Source organism: Crinia signifera, chromosome 6, assembly GCF_055691185.1.
Source record: "Crinia signifera chromosome 6, ASM5569118v1, whole genome shotgun sequence".
Classification (NCBI taxonomy): Eukaryota; Metazoa; Chordata; class Amphibia; order Anura; family Myobatrachidae; genus Crinia; species Crinia signifera.
The window spans coordinates 2,033,809-2,056,151 of NC_139222.1; the positions used below are offsets into that span (position 1 = coordinate 2,033,809).

Below are 22,343 nucleotides of genomic sequence, written 5' to 3' on the forward strand. Positions count from 1 at the left end.
TGTGTGCTCAGAAGCTGATGGCACTGATCCCTTGCATATGCAGAGCTGGAAGCCGGTGTTTGGCATGGATGCTGGAGGCAGGGAGACACAGCAGGACTGGGCACATACGCTGGAGGTGAGATACTGATGCCCCCCATCCCCCCCCAGTTTGGAATAGGGGGGAGTTGGGAACAGTTGTGGAGGGCTCTGGGTACTTGTGTAGTTTCACGGCGGCAATGACGCCATCAGCGTAGCGTCCCTGTCAGAATCAGCGTAGTCAGTCAGCGGTATTGTAGTCAATCATCAGTACATTATATGACACATGTCGTCATTACTGTCTCAGATGTATGACATGGCAGGTGTGAATGTGTTCCTGAAACACCCCCACTATCCACGCCAGCTGTGGCGAGCGCAGCGTTACTCGTCTTCCTGACCTTTTCATACCGCCACTATCCACGTCGGCAGGGTTGCTGTACCCTTCCGCAACAGCTACTCAGACGCAGCAGCGCCTCTCCGCCGGCACCAGCAGCGCCTCTCCGCCAAAGAGAGGGGATCATGCTGGCGCCGGTGGTGTGAGAGAGGCACTGACTAGGCTTGCCAGGGACCCCGGGGACGGAGATGCAGTTCCCGGAAACAGTACGGTAGTTACTTGTGTAGTTTCACGGCGGCAGCCTACGCTGATAACGTAGCTTAGGCTGCCACTGTGAAACTACAAAAGTACCGGGCTCTGTGTGAGAAGGAGACCTAAGAGGAGGAAAGGCACTGCCCGGCTCAATGAGAGACTGGGAGCTCTTGTATATCTCTCAGCTTAGATATAAAGAAATCTCATAGCCCAGAAAGGTAAATCCCTCAGAAAAGTGGACAGGATTAACCCCAGCAAAAATAACTGGAATGGCCCAGTAAAAATAAGGGTGGGTGGGGGAACCCAGGTGAACTTGATCCCAATGTTAGACCCACAGCTCCAAGACATAATGGGGAAAAAAATAATAAATCTAGTGACTGTCCGAACCAACACCTACCAGGATGTATTGCTAAGAGAGATGGAAAACATAATCTAGCTTAACATGATGATCTCTACGTCTTAAAGGAGCAGAGAAGATCTAACCATGAGGGACTAGACCGAAGGGAAGAAAGTCTAAGGAGGGGAGAGGAACAAATAGGATCATGGCTCCAACAAAAATGAAAAAAACCTTCTTGAATCCTCTGTAAACTTCTTTAAACCTTCTACAATAAAAGCGAAAGAAAACAAAAAAGATTCAATTCCCTCACAATCAAGGAACACTTCTTTACAATGGTCAAACCCTGTTTCACCAACTGCTTTAAGGCCCTTATTCTGATCGGTGCGGCCGGAGCCGATTATGCGGCCAGGACAGTGCGTGCGAAACCCCGCCTTCCATACGGATCGCCAACTCCGTCCGTATGCGGTAAGAAGCTGTCCGAACGGACCGCACGTGTATTTTTCACGGAATACGCCTCCTCCATCTAAGGGAACCTCCCCCATCATTCGATGGTCGCAGACCATCGAATGCAGGACCGAGTGCTCCACCAGCACCCGCAACCTCAGACCACACGGACATTTTTCCGTGCAAAAGCAGGGATCTGGGCGGGCAGCTGACATCCGGCGATGTCATATGTCCGCTCCCTATACGTGCGTCACCGCCGCATTACCATACGTACGCCCAGCGTTTTCATGGGAACGCCCATGAAACGCGGGTCGTATGCATATGGTAATGAGCCCAAATAGCCCTTCACGCCCCTCTCCACCCCCTGTTCGGAGTGTTCACATATCATGCGGGATTTGGCCGTACGCCCCGCTCGCACATGCGCAGAGACGCCTCTGCACATGCGCAGACACAAAACATCGGCGGGCCGAACGCACGCAGATATATCCGCACCGATCAGAATAAGGGCCATAGAGAGGATAATACACTGCAAAATGCTGCAATTGCTATCTGATTGTAATAAAGATATATCCTCTGAGCTTCTGACCACAGTGCAGGACAGACGTCTCTGAGCTTCTGACCACGGTGCAGGACAGACGTCTCTGAGCTTCTGACCACGGTGCAGGACAGACGTCTCTGAGCTTCTGACCACCGTGCAGGACAGACGTCTCTGAGCTTCTGACCACGGTGCAGGACAGACGTCTCTGAGCTTCTGACCACGGTGCAGGACAGACGTCTCTGAGCTTCTGACCACGGTGCAGGACAGACGTCTCTGAGCTTCTGACCACGGTGCAGGACAGACGTCTCTGAGCTTCTGACCACGGTGCAGGACAGACGTCTCTGAGCTACTGACCACGGTGCAGGACAGACGTCTCTGAGCTTCTGACCACGGTGCAGGACAGACGTCTCTGAGCTTCTGACCACGGTGCAGGACAGACGTCTCTGAGCTTCTGACCACGGTGCAGGACAGACGTCTCTGAGCTTCTGACCACGGTGCAGGACAGACGTCTCTGAGCTTCTGACCACGGTGCAGGACAGACGTCTCTGAGCTTCTGACCACGGTGCAGGACAGACGTCTCTGAGCTTCTGACCACGGTGCAGGACAGACGTCTCTGAGCTACTGACCACGGTACAGGACAGATGTCTCAGAGCTTCTGACCACGGTACAGGACAGATGTCTCTGAGCTTCTGACCACGGTGCAGGACAGACGTCTCTGAGCTTCTGACCACGGTGCAGGACAGACGTCTCTGAGCTTCTGACCACGGTGCAGGACAGACGTCTCTGAGCTTCTGACCACGGTGCAGGACAGACGTCTCTGAGCTACTGACCACGGTACAGGACAGATGTCTCAGAGCTTCTGACCACGGTACAGGACAGATGTCTCTGAGCTTCTGACCACGGTACAGGACAGACGTCTCTGAGCTGGGAAACAGAACGGATCAACTCGAGAAGAACATTTCAGAAATGGTGAAAGCACACAATGATCTGTTCATTGTGCATCAGAGCACTCAGCTAGAACTAAGGGCTTACAGGGACAAAACCGCCAGCTTGGAGGATCGATGAAGGAGGAAAAACCTCAAAATAAGAGGAATATCCAAAACCATACAAAGGACTTACAACAACATGTCCAAAACCTGTTAAAGAAGTTGCATCACTTCTGCCTTCTTGTTTGTAATCTCCGTGGTCACAGGCGGTTTGCCGCGTCTCTCTACCCGTGCGCGGCTCCGTGTCTGGCAGTATTTGTGCACAACATCTCCAGCAGCCAAGGAAGCTATATGCGTGTGTTGCTTACATGCTGACTGGCTGGATGTTTGCTACCACCAAACCTTCTTGGCGTTTAACTCTATCATTGCTGACCGTATTTATCTGACCTATATTTACAAAGCCTTCTTTACAAATGTGCTATTTCAATCTATATCAGTGGTTCCCAAACTGTGCGCCTAGGCTCCCTGGGGTGCCTCGGAGCATTTGCAGGGGTGCCTCAGGTTGGTGGTCCAGAACCAATTCAAATTGTTTATCGTCAATGTAATGGGCAAAATCAGTGCTTGTGGCTTCCAATTATAAAATATGTGGATAAACAGAAGTGAATCGTGTTCCTCACCACATAACTGGACCTAAGGATGACATATACGCACAACTTATTTCATTTAATTATTATTATTATTTTTTATTCTTGGTAACAAACTTTTGGCTTAGGGGTGCCCTGAAAAATACTATGATACTCTAGGGTGCCGTGATTCAACAAAGTTTGGGAACCACTGATCTATATGGTTTTTTTCTGCTAGACTTATATTATACATTTGTGTCTATACTGTATGGATTATCCATGACTTTTTAATGTCTATTTTGAGGTTTGCATAATTCATAATATGCTTTTTGACTTATAAAATGTAAACCTATTCAGTAATTCAGTGTGTCCAGTGTACATTCTTTCAGCGGGAGGTGATCAGAGCATTATATCCACTTAGCAGAGCATGGTGTTGAAATCTCGCTTTTCTTCCATGTTTAGGTGGCGCGGCTCAGAGTTAAGCACCACCTGGGTCTGCACCACCTGTATTACAGTAACACCGGGGTCCGCACCACCTGTATTACAGTAACAGCAAGGTCCGCACCACCTGTATTACAGTAACACCGGGTCCGCACCACCTGTATTACAGTAACACCGGGTCCGCGCCACCTGTATTACAGTAACACCGAGGTCCGCACCACCTGTATTACAGTAACACCGAGGTCCGCACCACCTGTATTACAGTAACATCGAGGTCTGCACCACCTGTATTACAGTAACACCGGGGTCCTCGCCACCTGTATTACAGTAACACCGGGGTCCGCGCCACCTGTATTACAGTAACACCGGGGTCCTCGCCACCTGTATTACAGTAACACCGGGGTCCGCACCACCTGTATTACAGTAACACCGGGGTCCGCACCACCTGTATTACAGTAACACCGGGGTCCGCACCACCTGTATTACAGTAACACCGGGGTCCGCACCACCTGTATTACAGTAACACCGGGGTCCGCACCACCTGTATTACAGTAACACCGGGATCCGCGCCACCTGTATTACAGTAACACCGGGGTCCGCGCCACCTGTATTACAGTAACACCGGGGTCCGCGCCACCTGTATTACAGTAACACCGGGGTCCGCACCACCTGTATTACAGTAACACCGGGGTCCGCACCACCTGTATTACAGTAACACCGGGTCCGCACCACCTGTATTACAGTAACACCGGGGTCCGCACCACCTGTATTACAGTAACACCGGGATCCGCACCACCTGTACTACAGTAACAGCGGGGTCCGCACCACCTGTATTACAGTAACACCGGGGTCCGCACCACCTGTATTACAGTAACACCGGGATCCGCGCCACCTTTATTACAGTAACACCGGGGTCCGCACCACCTGTATTACAGTAACACCGGAGTCCGCACCACCTGTATTACAGTAACACTGGGGTCCGGGCCACCTGTATTACAGTAACACCGGGGTCTGCGCCACCTTAATTACAGTAACACCGGGGTCCGCGCCACCGGTATTACAGTAACACCGGGGTCCGCACCACCGGTATTACAGTAACACCGGGGTCCGCACCACCGGTATTACAGTAACACCGGGGTCCGCACCACCTGTATTACAGTAACACTGGGATCCGCACCACCTGTATTACAGTAAAACCGGGGTCCGCGCCACCTGTATTACAGTAACACCGGGTTCCGCACCACCTGTATTACAGTAACACCGGGGTCCGCAACACCTGTATTACAGTAAAAGCAGGGTCTGCACCACCGGTATTATAGAAGAACACCAAGGTCTGCACCACCTGTATTACAGTAATAGGACTCTAGAGTGTCATCCACCTGTACAATGATAATGCAGCACCAGAGGCTGCTCCAGCTGCACTATAACAAGGTACCACAGGCTGCTCCCCCTGTAGTACAGCAGCCTGACCCCAGAGCTGCTCAGCCTATAGAATAATATCATTATCTAATGCCAGACACAGCCTGCCGCAGCAATATCATGATCTACTGCCAGACACAGCCTGCTCCTGCTGTCAGACACAGCAATGGCCGCTCTAGGTCTTCTGCTGCCAGACACAGCAATGGCCACTCCCTGCTCCTGCTGCCAGACACAGCAATGGCCGCTCTCTGTCTTCTGCTGCCAGACACAGCAATGGCCGCTCTCTGCTCCTGCTGCCAGACACAGCAATGGCCGCTCTCTGCTCCTGCTGCCAGACACAGTAATGGCTGCTCTCTGCTCCTGCTGCCAGACACAGCAATGGCCGCAATCTGCTCCTGCTGCCAGACACAACATGGGCCGCTCTGTGCTCCTGCTGCCAGACACAGCAATGGCCGCTCTCTGCTCCTGCTGCCAGACACAGTAATGGCCGCTCTCTGCTCCTGCTGCCAGACACAACATGGGCCGCTCTGTGCTCCTTCTGCCAGACACAGCAATGGCCGCTCTCTGCTCCTGCTGCCAGACACAGTAATGGCCGCTCTCTGCTCCTGCTGCCAGACACAGCAATGGCCACTCCCTGCTCCTTCTGCCAGACACAGCAATGGCCGCTCTCTTCTCCTGCTGCCAGACACAGTAATGGCCGCTCTCTGCTCCTGCTGCCAGACACAGCAATGGCCGCTCTCTGCTCCTGCTGCCAGACACAGCAATGGCCGCAATCTGCTCCTGCTGCCAGACACAACATGGGCCGCTCTCTGCTCCTGCTGCCAGACACAGTAATAGCCGCTCTCTGCTCCTGCTGCCAGACACAACATGGGCCGCTCTCTGCTCCTGCTGCCAGACACAGTAATAGCCGCTCTCTGCTCCTGCTGCCAGACACAACATGGGCCGCTCTCTGCTCCTGCTGCCAGACACAGTAATGGCCGCTCTCTGCTTCTGCTGCCAGACAGACACCGCTCTGTCTGTGCTCCTGCTGCCTTGTGGAAGCGACAGAGGAGGGCGGGGCTCACACATGACGTCACAACAAACTGCTGCTGCCGGTCTGATCTACGAGAACGTGGCCTCCGGCACTGAGATGATGTCAAATGATGATGTTAGTACAAAGGGCGTGGCTGTGACCGGTAGTAGGAGGGGAGGGACCGGAAGCCAGGAAGCAGCCTGTGCCAATCATTCCCTTCTTTCGGTCAGAGCGTTCCACCTTACTTCCGGGTAATGCGTTCCAGTCACAGGAAAAGTATTTTTCCATCGATTGTTGAAGCCTCACATTCATCGTCAGGATCAGGTAATGGTACTTACAGGGGGAGCAGCCTGTAGTGTCCTATTATTATTATTATACAGGGGGAGCAGCCTGTAGTGTCCTATTATTATTATTATACAGGGGGAGCAGCCTGTAGTGTCCTATTATTATTTTTATACAGGGGGAGCAGCATGTAGTGTCCTATTATTATTTTTATACAGGGGGAGCAGCCTGTAGTGTCCTATTATTATTATACAGGGGGAGCAGCCTGTGGTGTCCTGTTATTATTATTATACAGGGGGAGCAGCCTGTAGTGTCCTATTATTATTTTTATACAGGGGGAGCAGCCTGTAGTGTCCTATTATTATTATACAGGGGGAGCAGCCTGTGGTGTCCTGTTATTATTATTCTGGGGGAGCAGCCTGTAGTGTCCTATTATTATTATTATACAGGGGCCTGTAGTGTCCTATTATTATTATTATTATTATTATTATACAGGGGGAGCAGCCTGTGGTTTATTATTATTCTGGGGGAGCAGCCTGTGGTGTCCTATTATTATTATTATACAGGGGGAGCAGCCTGTAGTGTCCTGTTGTTATTATTATACAGGGGGAACAGCCTGTGGTGTCCTGTTATTATTATTATTATACAGGGGGAGCAGCCTGTAGTGTCCTGTTGTTGTTGTTATTATTATTATTATACAGGGGGAGCAGCCTGTGGTGTCCTATTATTATTATTATTATACAGGGGGAGCAGCCTGTGCTGTCCTATTATTATTATTATTATACAGGGGGAGCAGCCTGTAGTGTCCTGTTATTATTATTATTATTATTATTATTATTATTATTATTATTATACAGGGGGAGCAGCCTGTGGTGTCCTATTATTATTATTATTATTATTATACAGGGGGAGCAGCCTGTAGTGTCCTATTATTTTTATACAGGGGGAGCAGCCTGTGGTGTCCTATTATTATTATTCTGGGGGAGCAGCCTGTGGTGTCCTATTATTATTATTATTATTATTATTATTATTATTATTATTATTATACAGGGGGAGCAGCCTGTTGTGTCCTATTATTATACATGGGGAGCAGGCTGTGGTGTCCTGTTGTTATTATTATACAGGGGAAGCAGCCTGTGGTGTCCTGTTATTATACAGGGGGAGCCGCCTGTGGTGTCCTGTTATTATTATACAGGGGAGCAGCCTATGGTGTCCTGTTATTATTATACAGGGGAGCAGCCTGTGGTGTCCTGTTATTATTATACAGGGGGAGCAGCCTGTAGTGTCCTATTATTTTTATACAGGGGGAGCAGCCTGTAGTGTCTTATTATTATACAGGAGGAGCAGCCTGTGGTGTCTTATTATTATTATTATTATTATTATTATTATACAGGGGGAGCAGCCTGTAGTGTCCTATTATTATTATTATTATTATTATTATTATTATTATTATACAGGGGGAGTAGCTTGTGGTGTCCTATTATTATTATACATTGGGAGCAGCCTGTGGTGTCCTGTTGTTATTATTATACAGGAGGAGCAGCCTGTGGTGTCCTGTTATTATTATTATACAGGGGGAGCAGCCTGTGGTGTCCTGTTGTAATTATTATACAGGAGGAGCAGCCTGTGGTGTCCTGTTATTATACAGGGGGAGCAGCCTGTGGTGTCCTGTTATTATTATACATGGGGAGCAGCCTGTGGTGTCCTGTTATTATTATACATGGGGAGCAGCCTGTGGTGTCCTGTTATTATTATACAGGGGAGCAGCCTGTGGTGTCCTGTTATTATTATACAGGGGAGCAGCCTGTGGTGTCCTGTTATTATTATACAGGGGGAGCAGCCTGTGGTGTCCTGTTATTATATAGGGGGAGCAGCCTGTAGTGTCCTATTATTTTTATACAGGTGGAGCAGCCTGTAGTGTCCTATTATTTTTATACAGGGGGAGCAGCCTGTGGTGTCCTATTATTATTATTATTATACAGGGGGAGCAGCCTGTGGTGTCCTGTTAATATTATACAGGGGAGCAGCCTGTGCTGTCCTGTTATTATTATACAGGAGCAGCAGCCTGTAGTGTCCAATTATTATTATTATACAGGAGGAGCAGCCTGTGGTGTCCTATTATTATTATTATAATACAGGGGGAGCAGCCTGTGGTGTCCTGTTATTATTATACAGGGGAGCAGCCTGTGCTGTCCTGTTATTATTATACAGGAGGAGCAGCCTGTGGTGTCCTGTTATTATTATACAGGGGGGCAGCCTGTGGTGTCCTGTTATTATTATACAGGGGGAGCAGCATGTGGTGTCCTGTTATTATTATACAGGTGGAGCAGCCTGTGGTTTCCTGTTATTATTATACAGGGGAGCAGCTTGTGGTGTCCTGTTATTATTATACGGGGGGAGCAGCCTGTGGTGTCCTGTTGTTATTATATAGGGGGAGCAGCCTGTGGTGTCCTGTTGTTATTGTTATACAGGGGGAGCAGGCTGTGGTGTCCTGTTATTATTATACAGGGGGAGCAGCCTGTGGTGTCCTGTTATTGTGATACAGGGGGAGAAGCCTGTGGTGTCCTATTATTATTATACAGGGGGAGCAGCTTGTGGTGTCCTATTATTATTATACATGGGGAGCAGCCTGTGGTGTCCTGTTGTTATTATTATTATTATACTGGGGAGCAGCCTGTGGTGTCCTGCTGTTATTATTATTATACTGGGGAGCAGCCTGTGGTGTCCTATTATTATTATTATTATTATTATTATTATTATTATTATTATTATTTTTATTATTATTATAATACAGGGGGAGCAGCCTGTGGTGTCCTGTTATTATTATACAGGGGAGCAGCCTGTGCTGTCCTGTTATTATTATACAGGAGGAGCAGCCAGTGGTGTCCTGTTATTATTATTATACAGGGGAGCAGCCTATGGTGTCCTGTTATTATTATACAGGGGGAGCAGCATGTGGTGTCCTGTTATTATTATACAGGTGGAGCAGCCTGTGGTGTCCTGTTATTATTATACAGGGGAGCAGCTTGTAGTATCCTGTTATTATTATACGGGGGGAGCAGCCTGTGGTGTCCTGTTGTTATTATATAGGGGGAGCAGCCTGTGGTGTCCTGTTGTTGTTATTATTATACAGGGGGAGCAGGCTGTGGTGTCCTGTTGTTATTATTATACAGGGGGAGCAGCCTGTGGTGTCCTGTTATTGTGATACAGGGGGAGAAGCCTGTGGTGTCCTATTATTATTATACAGGGGGAGCAGCTTGTGGTGTCCTATTATTATTATACATGGGGAGCAGTCTGTGGTGTCCTGTTGTTGTTGTTATTATTATTATACTGGGGAGCAGCCTGTGGTGTCCTGCTGTTATTATTATTATACTGGTTAGCAGCCTGTGGTTTCCTTTTTTTTTTCTTCCTGTATTATTTTCATTGGAATCGGACAGTAACACCGGGGGATGTGACCGGAGAGGTGACTGTTGGGAATGGGACGTTATACAGTAACACCGGGGGATGTGACCGGAGAGGTGACTGCTGGGAATGGGACGTTATACAGTAACACTGGGATGTGACTGGAGAGGTGACTGCTGGGAATGGGAAGTTATACAGTAACACCGGGGGATGTGACCGGAGAGGTGACTGCTGGGAATGGGACGTTATACAGTAACACCGGGGGATGTGACCGGAGAGGTGACTGCTGGGAATGGGACGTTATACAGTAACACTGGGGGATGTGACCGGAGAGGTGACTGCTGGGAATGGGACGTTATACAGTAACACCGGGGGATGTGACTGGAGAGGTGACTGCTGGGAATGGGACGTTATACAGTAACACCGGGGATGTGACAGGAGAGGTGACTGCTGGGAATGGGACATTATACAGTATCACCGGGAGATGTGACCGGAGAGGTGACTACTGGGAATGGGACGTTATACAGTAACACTGGGATGTGACCGGAGAGGTGACTGCTGGGAATGGGACGTTATACAGTAACACTGGGGGATGTGACCAGAGAGGTGACTGCTGGGAATGGGACGTTATACAGTAACACTGGGGGATGTGACCGGAGAGGTGACTGCTGGGATTGGGGCGTTATACAGTAACACCGGGGGATGTGACCGGAGAGGTGACTGCTGGGAATGGGACGTTATACTGTAACACCGGGGGATGTGACCGGAAAGGTGACTGCTGGGAATGGGACGTTATACAGTAACACCGGGGGGTGTGACAGGAGAGGTGACTGCTGGGAATGGGCTGTTATACAGTAACACCGGGGATGTGACAGGAGAGGTGACTGCTGGGAATCGGACGTTATACAGTAACACCGGGAGATGTGACCGGAGAGGTGACTGCTGGGAATGGGACGTTATACAGTAACACCGGCGATGTGACCGGAGAGGTAACTGCTGGGAATGGGACGTTATACAGTAACACCGGGAATATGTGACTGGAGAGGTGACTGCTGGGAATGGGACATTATACAGTAACACCGGGGATGTGACTGGAGAGGTGACTGCTGGGAATGGGATGTTGTACAGTAACACCGGGGGATGTGACCGGAGAGGTGACTGCTGGGAATCGGACGTTATACAGTAACACTGGAGGATGTGACCGGAGAGGTGACTGCTGGGATTGGGGCGTTATACAGTAACACCGGGGGATGTGACCGGAGAGGTGACTGCTGGGAATGGGACGTTATACAGTAACACCGGGGATGTGACAGGAGAGGTGACTGCTGGGAATCGGATGTTATACAGTAACACCGGGAGATGTGACCGGAGAGGTGACTGCTGGGAATGGGACGTTATACAGTAACACCGGGGATGTGACCGGAGAGGTAACTGCTGGGAATGGGACGTTATACAGTAACACCGGGAATATGTGACTGGAGAGGTGCTTGCTGGGAATGGGACATTATACAGTAACACCGGGGATGTGACTGGAGAGGTGACTGCTGGGAATGGGATGTTGTACAGTAACACCGGGGATGTGGCAGGAGAGGTGACTGCTGGGAATGGGACGTTATACAGTAACACCTGGAATATGTGACTGGAGAGGTGACTGCTGGGAATGGGACGTTATACAGTAACACCGGGGGATGTGACCGGAGAGGTGACTGCTGGGAATGGGACGTTATACAGTAACACTGGGGGATGTGACCGGAGAGGTGACTGCTGGGAATGGGACGTTATACAGTAACACCGGGGATGTGACAGGAGAGGTGACTGCTGGGAATGGGATGTTAGACAGTAACACCGGGGATGTGGCAGGAGAGGTGACTGCTGGGAATGGGATGTTATACAGTAACACCGGGGATGTGGCAGGAGAGGTGACTGCTGGGAATGGGACGTTATACAGTAACACCGGGGGATGTGACCGGAGAGGTGACTGCTGGGAATGGGACGTTATACAGTAACACTGGGGGATGTGACCGGAGAGGTGACTGCTGGGAATGGGACGTTATACAGTAACACCGGGGGATGTGACCGGAGAGGTGACTGCTGGGAATGGGACGTTATACAGTAACAACGGGGCATGTGACCGGAGAGGTGACTGCTGGGAATGGGACGTTATACAGTAACACCGGGGATGTGACCGGAGAGGTGACTGCTGGGAATGGGACGTTATACAGTAACACCGGGAATATGTGACTGGAGAGGTGACTGCTGGGAATGGGACGTTATACAGTAACACCGGGAATATGTGACTGGAGAGGTGCTTGCTGGGAATGGGACATTATACAGTAACACCGGGGATGTGACTGGAGAGGTGACTGCTGGGAATGGGATGTTGTACAGTAACACCGGGGATGTGGCAGGAGAGGTGACTGCTGGGAATGGGACGTTATACAGTAACACCGGGGATGTGACAGGAGAGGTGACTGCTGGGAATGGGACGTTATACAGTAACACCGGGGATATGACCGGAGAGGTGACTGCTGGGAATGGGACATTATACAGTAACACCGGGGATGTGACTGGAGAGGTGACTGCTGGGAATGGGATGTTGTACAGTAACACCGGGGGATGTGACCGGAGAGGTGACTGCTGGGAATCGGACGTTATACAGTAACACTGGAGGATGTGACCGGAGAGGTGACTGCTGGGATTGGGGCGTTATACAGTAACACCGGGGGATGTGACCGGAGAGGTGACTGCTGGGAATGGGACGTTATACAGTAACACCGGGGATGTGACAGGAGAGGTGACTGCTGGGAATCGGATGTTATACAGTAACACCGGGAGATGTGACCGGAGAGGTGACTGCTGGGAATGGGACGTTATACAGTAACACCGGGGATGTGACCGGAGAGGTAACTGCTGGGAATGGGACGTTATACAGTAACACCGGGAATATGTGACTGGAGAGGTGCTTGCTGGGAATGGGACATTATACAGTAACACCGGGGATGTGACTGGAGAGGTGACTGCTGGGAATGGGATGTTGTACAGTAACACCGGGGATGTGGCAGGAGAGGTGACTGCTGGGAATGGGACGTTATACAGTAACACCTGGAATATGTGACTGGAGAGGTGACTGCTGGGAATGGGACGTTATACAGTAACACCGGGGGATGTGACCGGAGAGGTGACTGCTGGGAATGGGACGTTATACAGTAACACTGGGGGATGTGACCGGAGAGGTGACTGCTGGGAATGGGACGTTATACAGTAACACCGGGGATGTGACAGGAGAGGTGACTGCTGGGAATGGGATGTTAGACAGTAACACCGGGGATGTGGCAGGAGAGGTGACTGCTGGGAATGGGATGTTATACAGTAACACCGGGGATGTGGCAGGAGAGGTGACTGCTGGGAATGGGACGTTATACAGTAACACCGGGGGATGTGACCGGAGAGGTGACTGCTGGGAATGGGACGTTATACAGTAACACTGGGGGATGTGACCGGAGAGGTGACTGCTGGGAATGGGACGTTATACAGTAACACCGGGGGATGTGACCGGAGAGGTGACTGCTGGGAATGGGACGTTATACAGTAACAACGGGGCATGTGACCGGAGAGGTGACTGCTGGGAATGGGACGTTATACAGTAACACCGGGGATGTGACCGGAGAGGTGACTGCTGGGAATGGGACGTTATACAGTAACACCGGGAATATGTGACTGGAGAGGTGACTGCTGGGAATGGGACGTTATACAGTAACACCGGGAATATGTGACTGGAGAGGTGCTTGCTGGGAATGGGACATTATACAGTAACACCGGGGATGTGACTGGAGAGGTGACTGCTGGGAATGGGATGTTGTACAGTAACACCGGGGATGTGGCAGGAGAGGTGACTGCTGGGAATGGGACGTTATACAGTAACACCGGGGATGTGACAGGAGAGGTGACTGCTGGGAATGGGACGTTATACAGTAACACCGGGGATATGACCGGAGAGGTGACTGCTGGGAATGGGACGTTATACAGTAACACCGGGGATGTGACAGGAGAGGTGACTGCTGGGAATGGGACATTATACAGTAACACCGGGGATGTGACTGGAGAGGTGACTGCTGGGAATGGGATGTTGTACAGTAACACCGGGGATGTGGCAGGAGAGGTGACTGCTGGGAATGGGACGTTATACAGTAACACCGGGGGATGTGACCGGAGAGGTGACTGCTGGGAATGGGACGTTATACAGTAACACTGGGGGATGTGACCGGAGAGGTGACTGCTGGGAATGGGACAATATACAGTAACACCGGGGCATGTGACCGGAGAGGTGACTGCTGGGAATGGGACGTTATACAGTAACACCGGGGATGTGACCGGAGAGGTGACTGCTGGGAATGGGACGTTATACAGTAACACCTGGAATATGTGACTGGAGAGGTGACTGCTGGGAATGGGACGTTATACAGTAACACCGGGGGATGTGACCGGAGAGGTGACTGCTGGGAATGGGACGTTATACAGTAACACTGGGGGATGTGACCGGAGAGGTGACTGCTGGGAATGGGACGTTATACAGTAACACCGGGGATGTGACAGGAGAGGTGACTGCTGGGAATGGGATGTTAGACAGTAACACCGGGGATGTGGCAGGAGAGGTGACTGCTGGGAATGGGATGTTATACAGTAACACCGGGGATGTGGCAGGAGAGGTGACTGCTGGGAATGGGATGTTAGACAGTAACACCGGGGATGTGGCAGGAGAGGTGACTGCTGGGAATGGGACGTTATACAGTAACACCGGGGGATGTGACCGGAGAGGTGACTGCTGGGAATGGGACGTTATACAGTAACACTGGGGGATGTGACCGGAGAGGTGACTGCTGGGAATGGGACGTTATACAGTAACACCGGGGGATGTGACTGGAGAGGTGACTGCTGGGAATGGGACGTTATACAGTAACAACGGGGCATGTGACCGGAGAGGTGACTGCTGGGAATGGGACGTTATACAGTAACACCGGGGATGTGACCGGAGAGGTGACTGCTGGGAATGGGACGTTATACAGTAACACCGGGAATATGTGACTGGAGAGGTGACTGCTGGGAATGGGACGTTATACAGTAACACCGGGAATATGTGACTGGAGAGGTGACTGCTGGGAATGGGATGTTAGACAGTAACACCGGGGATGTGGCAGGAGAGGTGACTGCTGGGAATGGGATGTTATACAGTAACATCGGGGATGTGGCAGGAGAGGTGACTGCTGGGAATGGGACGTTATACAGTAACACCGGGGGATGTGACCGGAGAGGTGACTGCTGGGAATGGGACGTTATACAGTAACACCGGGGGATGTGACTGGAGAGGTGACTGCTGGGAATGGGACGTTATACAGTAACACTGGGGGATGTGTCTGGGTGATGACTGTATCATTGTGTGTGTCAGGTGCCTATAAGGTGTCAGGATGTCACTGTCTATCTATCCAAGCAAGAGGGGGAGTATATAGAGGAACACAGGGGTCTGTACAAGGACGTGATGATGGAGAATCAATATTTATTATACAGGGGAGAGCAGGTATGGGGGTCCCCTATATACACCCAGCATCTGATAATCACATATATACAATGTACTCAGTCACTGCATGTCTCCTACAGATGGGCCAGTAACAGGAATACCCCAGAGAGATGTCCCCGTCCTCTGTATTCCCAGGATAATCACATATATACTATGTCCTCAGTCACTGCGTGTCTCCTACAGATGGGCCAGTAACAGGAATACCCCAGAGAGATGTCCCCGTCCTCTGTATTCCCAGGATAATCACATATATACAATGTCCTCAGTCACTGCGTGTCTCCTACAGATGGGCCCAGTAACAGGAATACCCCAGAGAGATGTCCCCGTCCTCTGTATTCCAAGGATAATCACATATATACCATGTACTCAGTCACTGCGTGTCTCCTACAGATGGGCCCAGTAACAGGAATACCCCAGAGAGATGTCCCCGTCCTCTGTATTCCCAGGATAATCACATATATACCATGTCCTCAGTCACTGGGCGGGATGCTATATAGCAGAAATGCGGTAAAAACCCCGTTTTCGGGGTTTCTACCGCATTTCTAAATGCTATATGCCCCCTCCGCAGTGTCAGCGCTGCGGAGGGAATCGCCAGCTAAAGCTGGCGAATCCCTGCAGAAGCCTATGGGCTTCTTACCGCAGCGCTGTTTGAGGGATCCGTCACGGATCCCTCCCAGCGTGCCCTGCGGCCGGCGCCGGGGTCTGCGCATGCGCAGATGGACTCCCGGGTCACAGACCCGGAAGTCCAGTGCCGGCACCGCATCGCAAGGGACAGCTCTTATCGCAAGAGCTGTCCCTTGCATGAATAACGGCATATGTTATAGCATATGCCGTTATTAAAAATGCGATGTCCGGCGAAGGGGGGCCGCGGATGTTATAACATCCCGCCCACTGTGTGTCTCCTACAGGTGGGCCCAGTAACAGAGACACCCCAGAGAGATGTCCCCGTCCTCTGTATTCCCAGGATAATCACATATATACCATGTCCTCAGTCACTGTGTGTCTCCTACAGATGGGGCCAGTAACAGAGATATCCCAGAGAGATGTCCCCGTCCTCTGTATTCCCAGGATAATCACATATATACAATGTCCTCAGTCACTGCGTGTCTCCTACAGATGGGCCCAGTAACAGGAATACCCCAGAGAGATGTCCCCGTCCTCTGTATTCCCAGGATAATCACATATATACCATGTCCTCAGTCACTGCGTGTCTCCTACAGATGGGCCAGTAACAGGAATACCCCAGAGAGATGTCCCCGTCCTCTGTATTCCCAGGATAATCACATATATACAATGTCCTCAGTCACTGTGTGTCTCCTACAGATGGGGCCAGTAACAGAGATACCCCAGAGAGATGTCCCCGTCCTCTGTATTCCCAGGATAATCACATATATACAATGTCCTCAGTCACTGCGTGTCTCCTACAGATGGGCCCAGTAACAGGAATACCCCAGAGAGATGTCCCCGTCCTCTGTATTCCCAGGATAATCACATATATACTATGTCCTCAGTCACTGCGTGTCTCCTACAGATGGGCCCAGTAACAGGAATACCCCAGAGAGATGTCCCCGTCCTCTGTATTCCCAGGATAATCACATATATACAATGTCCTCAGTCACTGCGTGTCTCCTACAGATGGGGCCAGTAACAGAGATACCCCAGAGAGATGTCCCCGTCCTCTGTATTCCCAGGATAATCACATATATACCATGTCCTCAGTCACTGTGTGTCTCCTACAGATGGGGCCAGTAACAGAGATACCCCAGAGAGATGTCCCCGTCCTCTGTATTCCCAGGATAATCACATATATACAATGTCCTCAGTCGCTGCGTGTCTCCTACAGGTGGGCCCAGTAACAGGAATACCCCAGAGAGATGTCCCCGTCCTCTGTATTCCCAGGATAATCACATATATACTATGTCCTCAGTCACTGCGTGTCTCCTACAGATGGGCCAGTAACAGGAATACCCCAGAGAGATGTCCCCGTCCTCTGTATTCCCAGGATAATCACATATATACAATGTCCTCAGTCACTGTGTGTCACCTACAGATGGGGCCAGTAACAGGAATACCCCAGAGAGATGTCCCCGTCCTCTGTATTCCCAGGATAATCACATATATACAATGTCCTCAGTCACTGGGTGTCTCCTACAGATGGGCCCAGTAACAGGAATACCCCAGAGAGATGTCCCCGTCCTCTGTATTCCCAGGATAATCACATATATACAATGTCCTCAGTCACTACGTGTCTCCTACAGATGGGCCCAGTAACAGGAATACCCCAGAGAGATTTCCCCGTCCTCTGTATTCCCAGGATAATCACATATATACCATGTACTCAGTCACTGCGTGTCTCCTACAGATGGGCCCAGTAACAGGAATACCCCAGAGAGATGTCCCCGTCCTCTGTATTCCCAGGATAATCACATATATACCATGTCCTCAGTCACTGTGTGTCTCCTACAGGTGGGCCCAGTAACAGGAATACCCCAGAGAGATGTCCCCGTCCTCTGTATTCCCAGGATAATCACATATATACTATGTCCTCAGTCACTGCGTGTCTCCTACAGATGGGCCAGTAACAGGAATACCCCAGAGAGATGTCCCCGTCCTCTGTATTCCCAGGATAATCACATATATACAATGTCCTCAGTCACTGGGTGTCTCCTACAGATGGGCCCAGTAACAGGAATACCCCAGAGAGATGTCCCCGTCCTCTGTATTCCCAGGATAATCACATATATACAATGTCCTCAGTCACTGCGTGTCTCCTACAGATGGGCCAGTAACAGGAATACCCCAGAGAGATGTCCCCGTCCTCTGTATTCCCAGGATAATCACATATATACAATGTCCTCAGTCACTGGGTGTCTCCTACAGATGGGCCCAGTAACAGGAATACCCCAGAGAGATGTCCCCGTCCTCTGTATTCCCAGGATAATCACATATATACAATGTCCTCAGTCACTGCGTGTCTCCTACAGATGGGCCAGTAACAGGAATACCCCAGAGAGATGTCCCCGTCCTCTGTATTCCCAGGATAATCACATATATACAATGTCCTCAGTCACTGGGTGTCTCCTACAGATGGGCCCAGTAACAGGAATACCCCAGAGAGATGTCCCCGTCCTCTGTATTCCCAGGATAATCACATATATACTATGTCCTCAGTCACTGCGTGTCTCCTACAGATGGGCCAGTAACAGGAATACCCCAGAGAGATGTCCCCGTCCTCTGTATTCCCAGGATAATCACATATATACAATGTCCTCAGTCACTGGGTGTCTCCTACAGATGGGCCCAGTAACAGGAATACCCCAGAGAGATGTCCCCGTCCTCTGTATTCCCAGGATAATCACATATATACAATGTCCTCAGTCACTGCGTGTCTCCTACAGATGGGCCCAGTAACAGGAATACCCCAGAGAGATGTCCCCGTCCTCTGTATTCCAAGGATAATCACATATATACCATGTCCTCAGTCACTGTGTGTCTCCTACAGATGGGCCCAGTAACAGGAATACCCCAGAGAGATGTCCCCGTCCTCTGTATTCCCAGGATAATCACATATATACAATGTCCTCAGTCACTGCGTGTCTCCTACAGATGGGCCCAGTAACAGGAATACCCCAGAGAGATGTCCCCGTCCTCTGTATTCCCAGGATAATCACATATATACAATGTCCTCAGTCGCTGCGTGTCTCCTACAGGTGGGCCCAGTAACAGGAATACCCCAGAGAGATGTCCCCGTCCTCTGTATTCCCAGGATAATCACATATATACTATGTCCTCAGTCACTGCGTGTCTCCTACAGATGGGCCAGTAACAGGAATACCCCAGAGAGATGTCCCCGTCCTCTGTATTCCCAGGATAATAACATATATACAATGTCCTCAGTCACTGGGTGTCTCCTACAGATGGGCCCAGTAACAGGAATACCCCAGAGAGATGTCCCCGTCCTCTGTATTCCCAGGATAATCACATATATACCATGTACTCAGTCACTGCGTGTCTCCTACAGATGGGCCCAGTAACAGGAATACCCCAGAGAGATTTCCCCGTCCTCTGTATTCCCAGGATAATCACATATATACCATGTACTCAGTCACTGCGTGTCTCCTACAGATGGGCCCAGTAACAGGAATACCCCAGAGAGATGTCCCCGTCCTCTGTATTCCCAGGATAATCACATATATACCATGTACTCAGTCACTGCGTGTCTCCTACAGATGGGCCCAGTAACAGGAATACCCCAGAGAGATTTCCCCGTCCTCTGTATTCCCAGGATAATCACATATATACCATGTACTCAGTCACTGTGTGTCTCCTACAGGTGGGCCCAGTAACAGGAATACCCCAGAGAGATTTCCCCGTCCTCTGTATTCCCAGGATAATCACATATATACCATGTACTCAGTCACTGCGTGTCTCCTACAGATGGGCCCAGTAACAGGAATACCCCAGAGAGATGTCCCCGTCCTCTGTATTCCCAGGATAATCACATATATACCATGTCCTCAGTCACTGTGTGTCTCCTACAGGTGGGCCCAGTAACAGGAATACCCCAGAGAGATGTCCCCGTCCTCTGTATTCCCAGGATAATCACATATATACTATGTCCTCAGTCACTGCGTGTCTCCTACAGATGGGCCAGTAACAGGAATACCCCAGAGAGATGTCCCCGTCCTCTGTATTCCCAGGATAATCACATATATACAATGTCCTCAGTCACTGGGTGTCTCCTACAGATGGGCCCAGTAACAGGAATACCCCAGAGAGATGTCCCCGTCCTCTGTATTCCCAGGATAATCACATATATACAATGTCCTCAGTCACTGCGTGTCTCCTACAGATGGGCCAGTAACAGGAATACCCCAGAGAGATGTCCCCGTCCTCTGTATTCCCAGGATAATCACATATATACAATGTCCTCAGTCACTGGGTGTCTCCTACAGATGGGCCCAGTAACAGGAATACCCCAGAGAGATGTCCCCGTCCTCTGTATTCCCAGGATAATCACATATATACTATGTCCTCAGTCACTGCGTGTCTCCTACAGATGGGCCAGTAACAGGAATACCCCAGAGAGATGTCCCCGTCCTCTGTATTCCCAGGATAATCACATATATACAATGTCCTCAGTCACTGGGTGTCTCCTACAGATGGGCCCAGTAACAGGAATACCCCAGAGAGATGTCCCCGTCCTCTGTATTCCCAGGATAATCACATATATACAATGTCCTCAGTCACTGCGTGTCTCCTACAGATGGGCCCAGTAACAGGAATACCCCAGAGAGATGTCCCCGTCCTCTGTATTCCAAGGATAATCACATATATACCATGTCCTCAGTCACTGTGTGTCTCCTACAGATGGGCCCAGTAACAGGAATACCCCAGAGAGATGTCCCCGTCCTCTGTATTCCCAGGATAATCACATATATACAATGTCCTCAGTCACTGCGTGTCTCCTACAGATGGGCCCAGTAACAGGAATACCCCAGAGAGATGTCCCCGTCCTCTGTATTCCCAGGATAATCACATATATATACAATGTCCTCAGTCGCTGCGTGTCTCCTACAGGTGGGCCCAGTAACAGGAATACCCCAGAGAGATGTCCCCGTCCTCTGTATTCCCAGGATAATCACATATATACTATGTCCTCAGTCACTGCGTGTCTCCTACAGATGGGCCAGTAACAGGAATACCCCAGAGAGATGTCCCCGTCCTCTGTATTCCCAGGATAATCACATATATACAATGTCCTCAGTCACTGGGTGTCTCCTACAGATGGGCCCAGTAACAGGAATACCCCAGAGAGATGTCCCCGTCCTCTGTATTCCCAGGATAATCACATATATACCATGTCCTCAGTCACTGTGTGTCTCCTACAGATGGGCCCAGTAACAGGAATACCCCAGAGAGATGTCCCCGTCCTCTGTATTCCCAGGATAATCACATATATACCATGTCCTCAGTCACTGTGTGTCTCCTACAGGTGGGCCCAGTAACAGAGACACCCCAGAGAGATGTCCCCGTCCTCTGTATTCCCAGGATAATCACATATATACCATGTCCTCAGTCACTGCGTGTCTCCTACAGATGGGGCCAGTAACAGAGATACCCCAGAGAGATGTCCCCGTCCTCTGTATTCCCAGGATAATCACATATATACAATGTCCTCAGTCACTGCGTGTCTCCTACAGATGGGCCCAGTAACAGGAATACCCCAGAGAGATGTCCCCGTCCTCTGTATTCCCAGGATAATCACATATATACTATGTCCTCAGTCACTGCGTGTCTCCTACAGATGGGCCCAGTAACAGGAATACCCCAGAGAGATGTCCCCGTCCTCTGTATTCCCAGGATAATCACATATATACCATGTCCTCAGTCACTGTGTGTCTCCTACAGATGGGGCCAGTAACAGAGATACCCCAGAGAGATGTCCCCGTCCTCTGTATTCCCAGGATAATCACATATATACCATGTCCTCAGTCACTGTGTGTCTCCTACAGATGGGCCCAGTAACAGAGATACCCCAGAGAGATGTCCCAGTCCTCTGTATTCCCAGGATAATCACATATATACAATGTCCTCAGTCGCTGCGTGTCTCCTACAGGTGGGCCCAGTAACAGGAATACCCCAGAGAGATGTCCCCGTCCTCTGTATTCCCAGGATAATCACATATATACCATGTACTCAGTCACTGTGTGTCTCCTACAGATGGGCCCAGTAACAGGAATACC

General features: G+C 50.3%; 3 protein-coding genes across 4 annotated transcripts in view; 1 reads left to right on the top strand and 2 right to left on the bottom strand.

Moving 5' to 3' along the window:
* The window catches only part of LOC146009797 (uncharacterized), a 928,908-nt gene that overhangs the window by 233,719 nt on the left and 672,846 nt on the right, over positions 1-22,343 (bottom strand). The gene's annotated exons all lie outside the window — the stretch shown is intronic.
* The window catches only part of LOC146009834 (uncharacterized), a 547,900-nt gene that overhangs the window by 100,701 nt on the left and 424,856 nt on the right, over positions 1-22,343 (bottom strand). The window lies entirely within an intron of this gene.
* LOC146009811 (uncharacterized) overlaps positions 6,255-22,343 on the top strand; it is a 38,750-nt gene continuing 22,661 nt past the window's right edge. Inside the window, exon 1 of one of the 2 annotated variants that reach the window (XM_083150305.1) lies at positions 6,255-6,665. In XM_083150305.1, coding sequence (XP_083006431.1) covers positions 6,596-6,665 — 70 coding nt within the window. In that variant the 5' untranslated portion in view covers positions 6,255-6,595. The remainder of the gene's footprint in view (positions 6,666-22,343) is intronic. The other variant, XM_083150306.1, reaches the window with a different exon arrangement.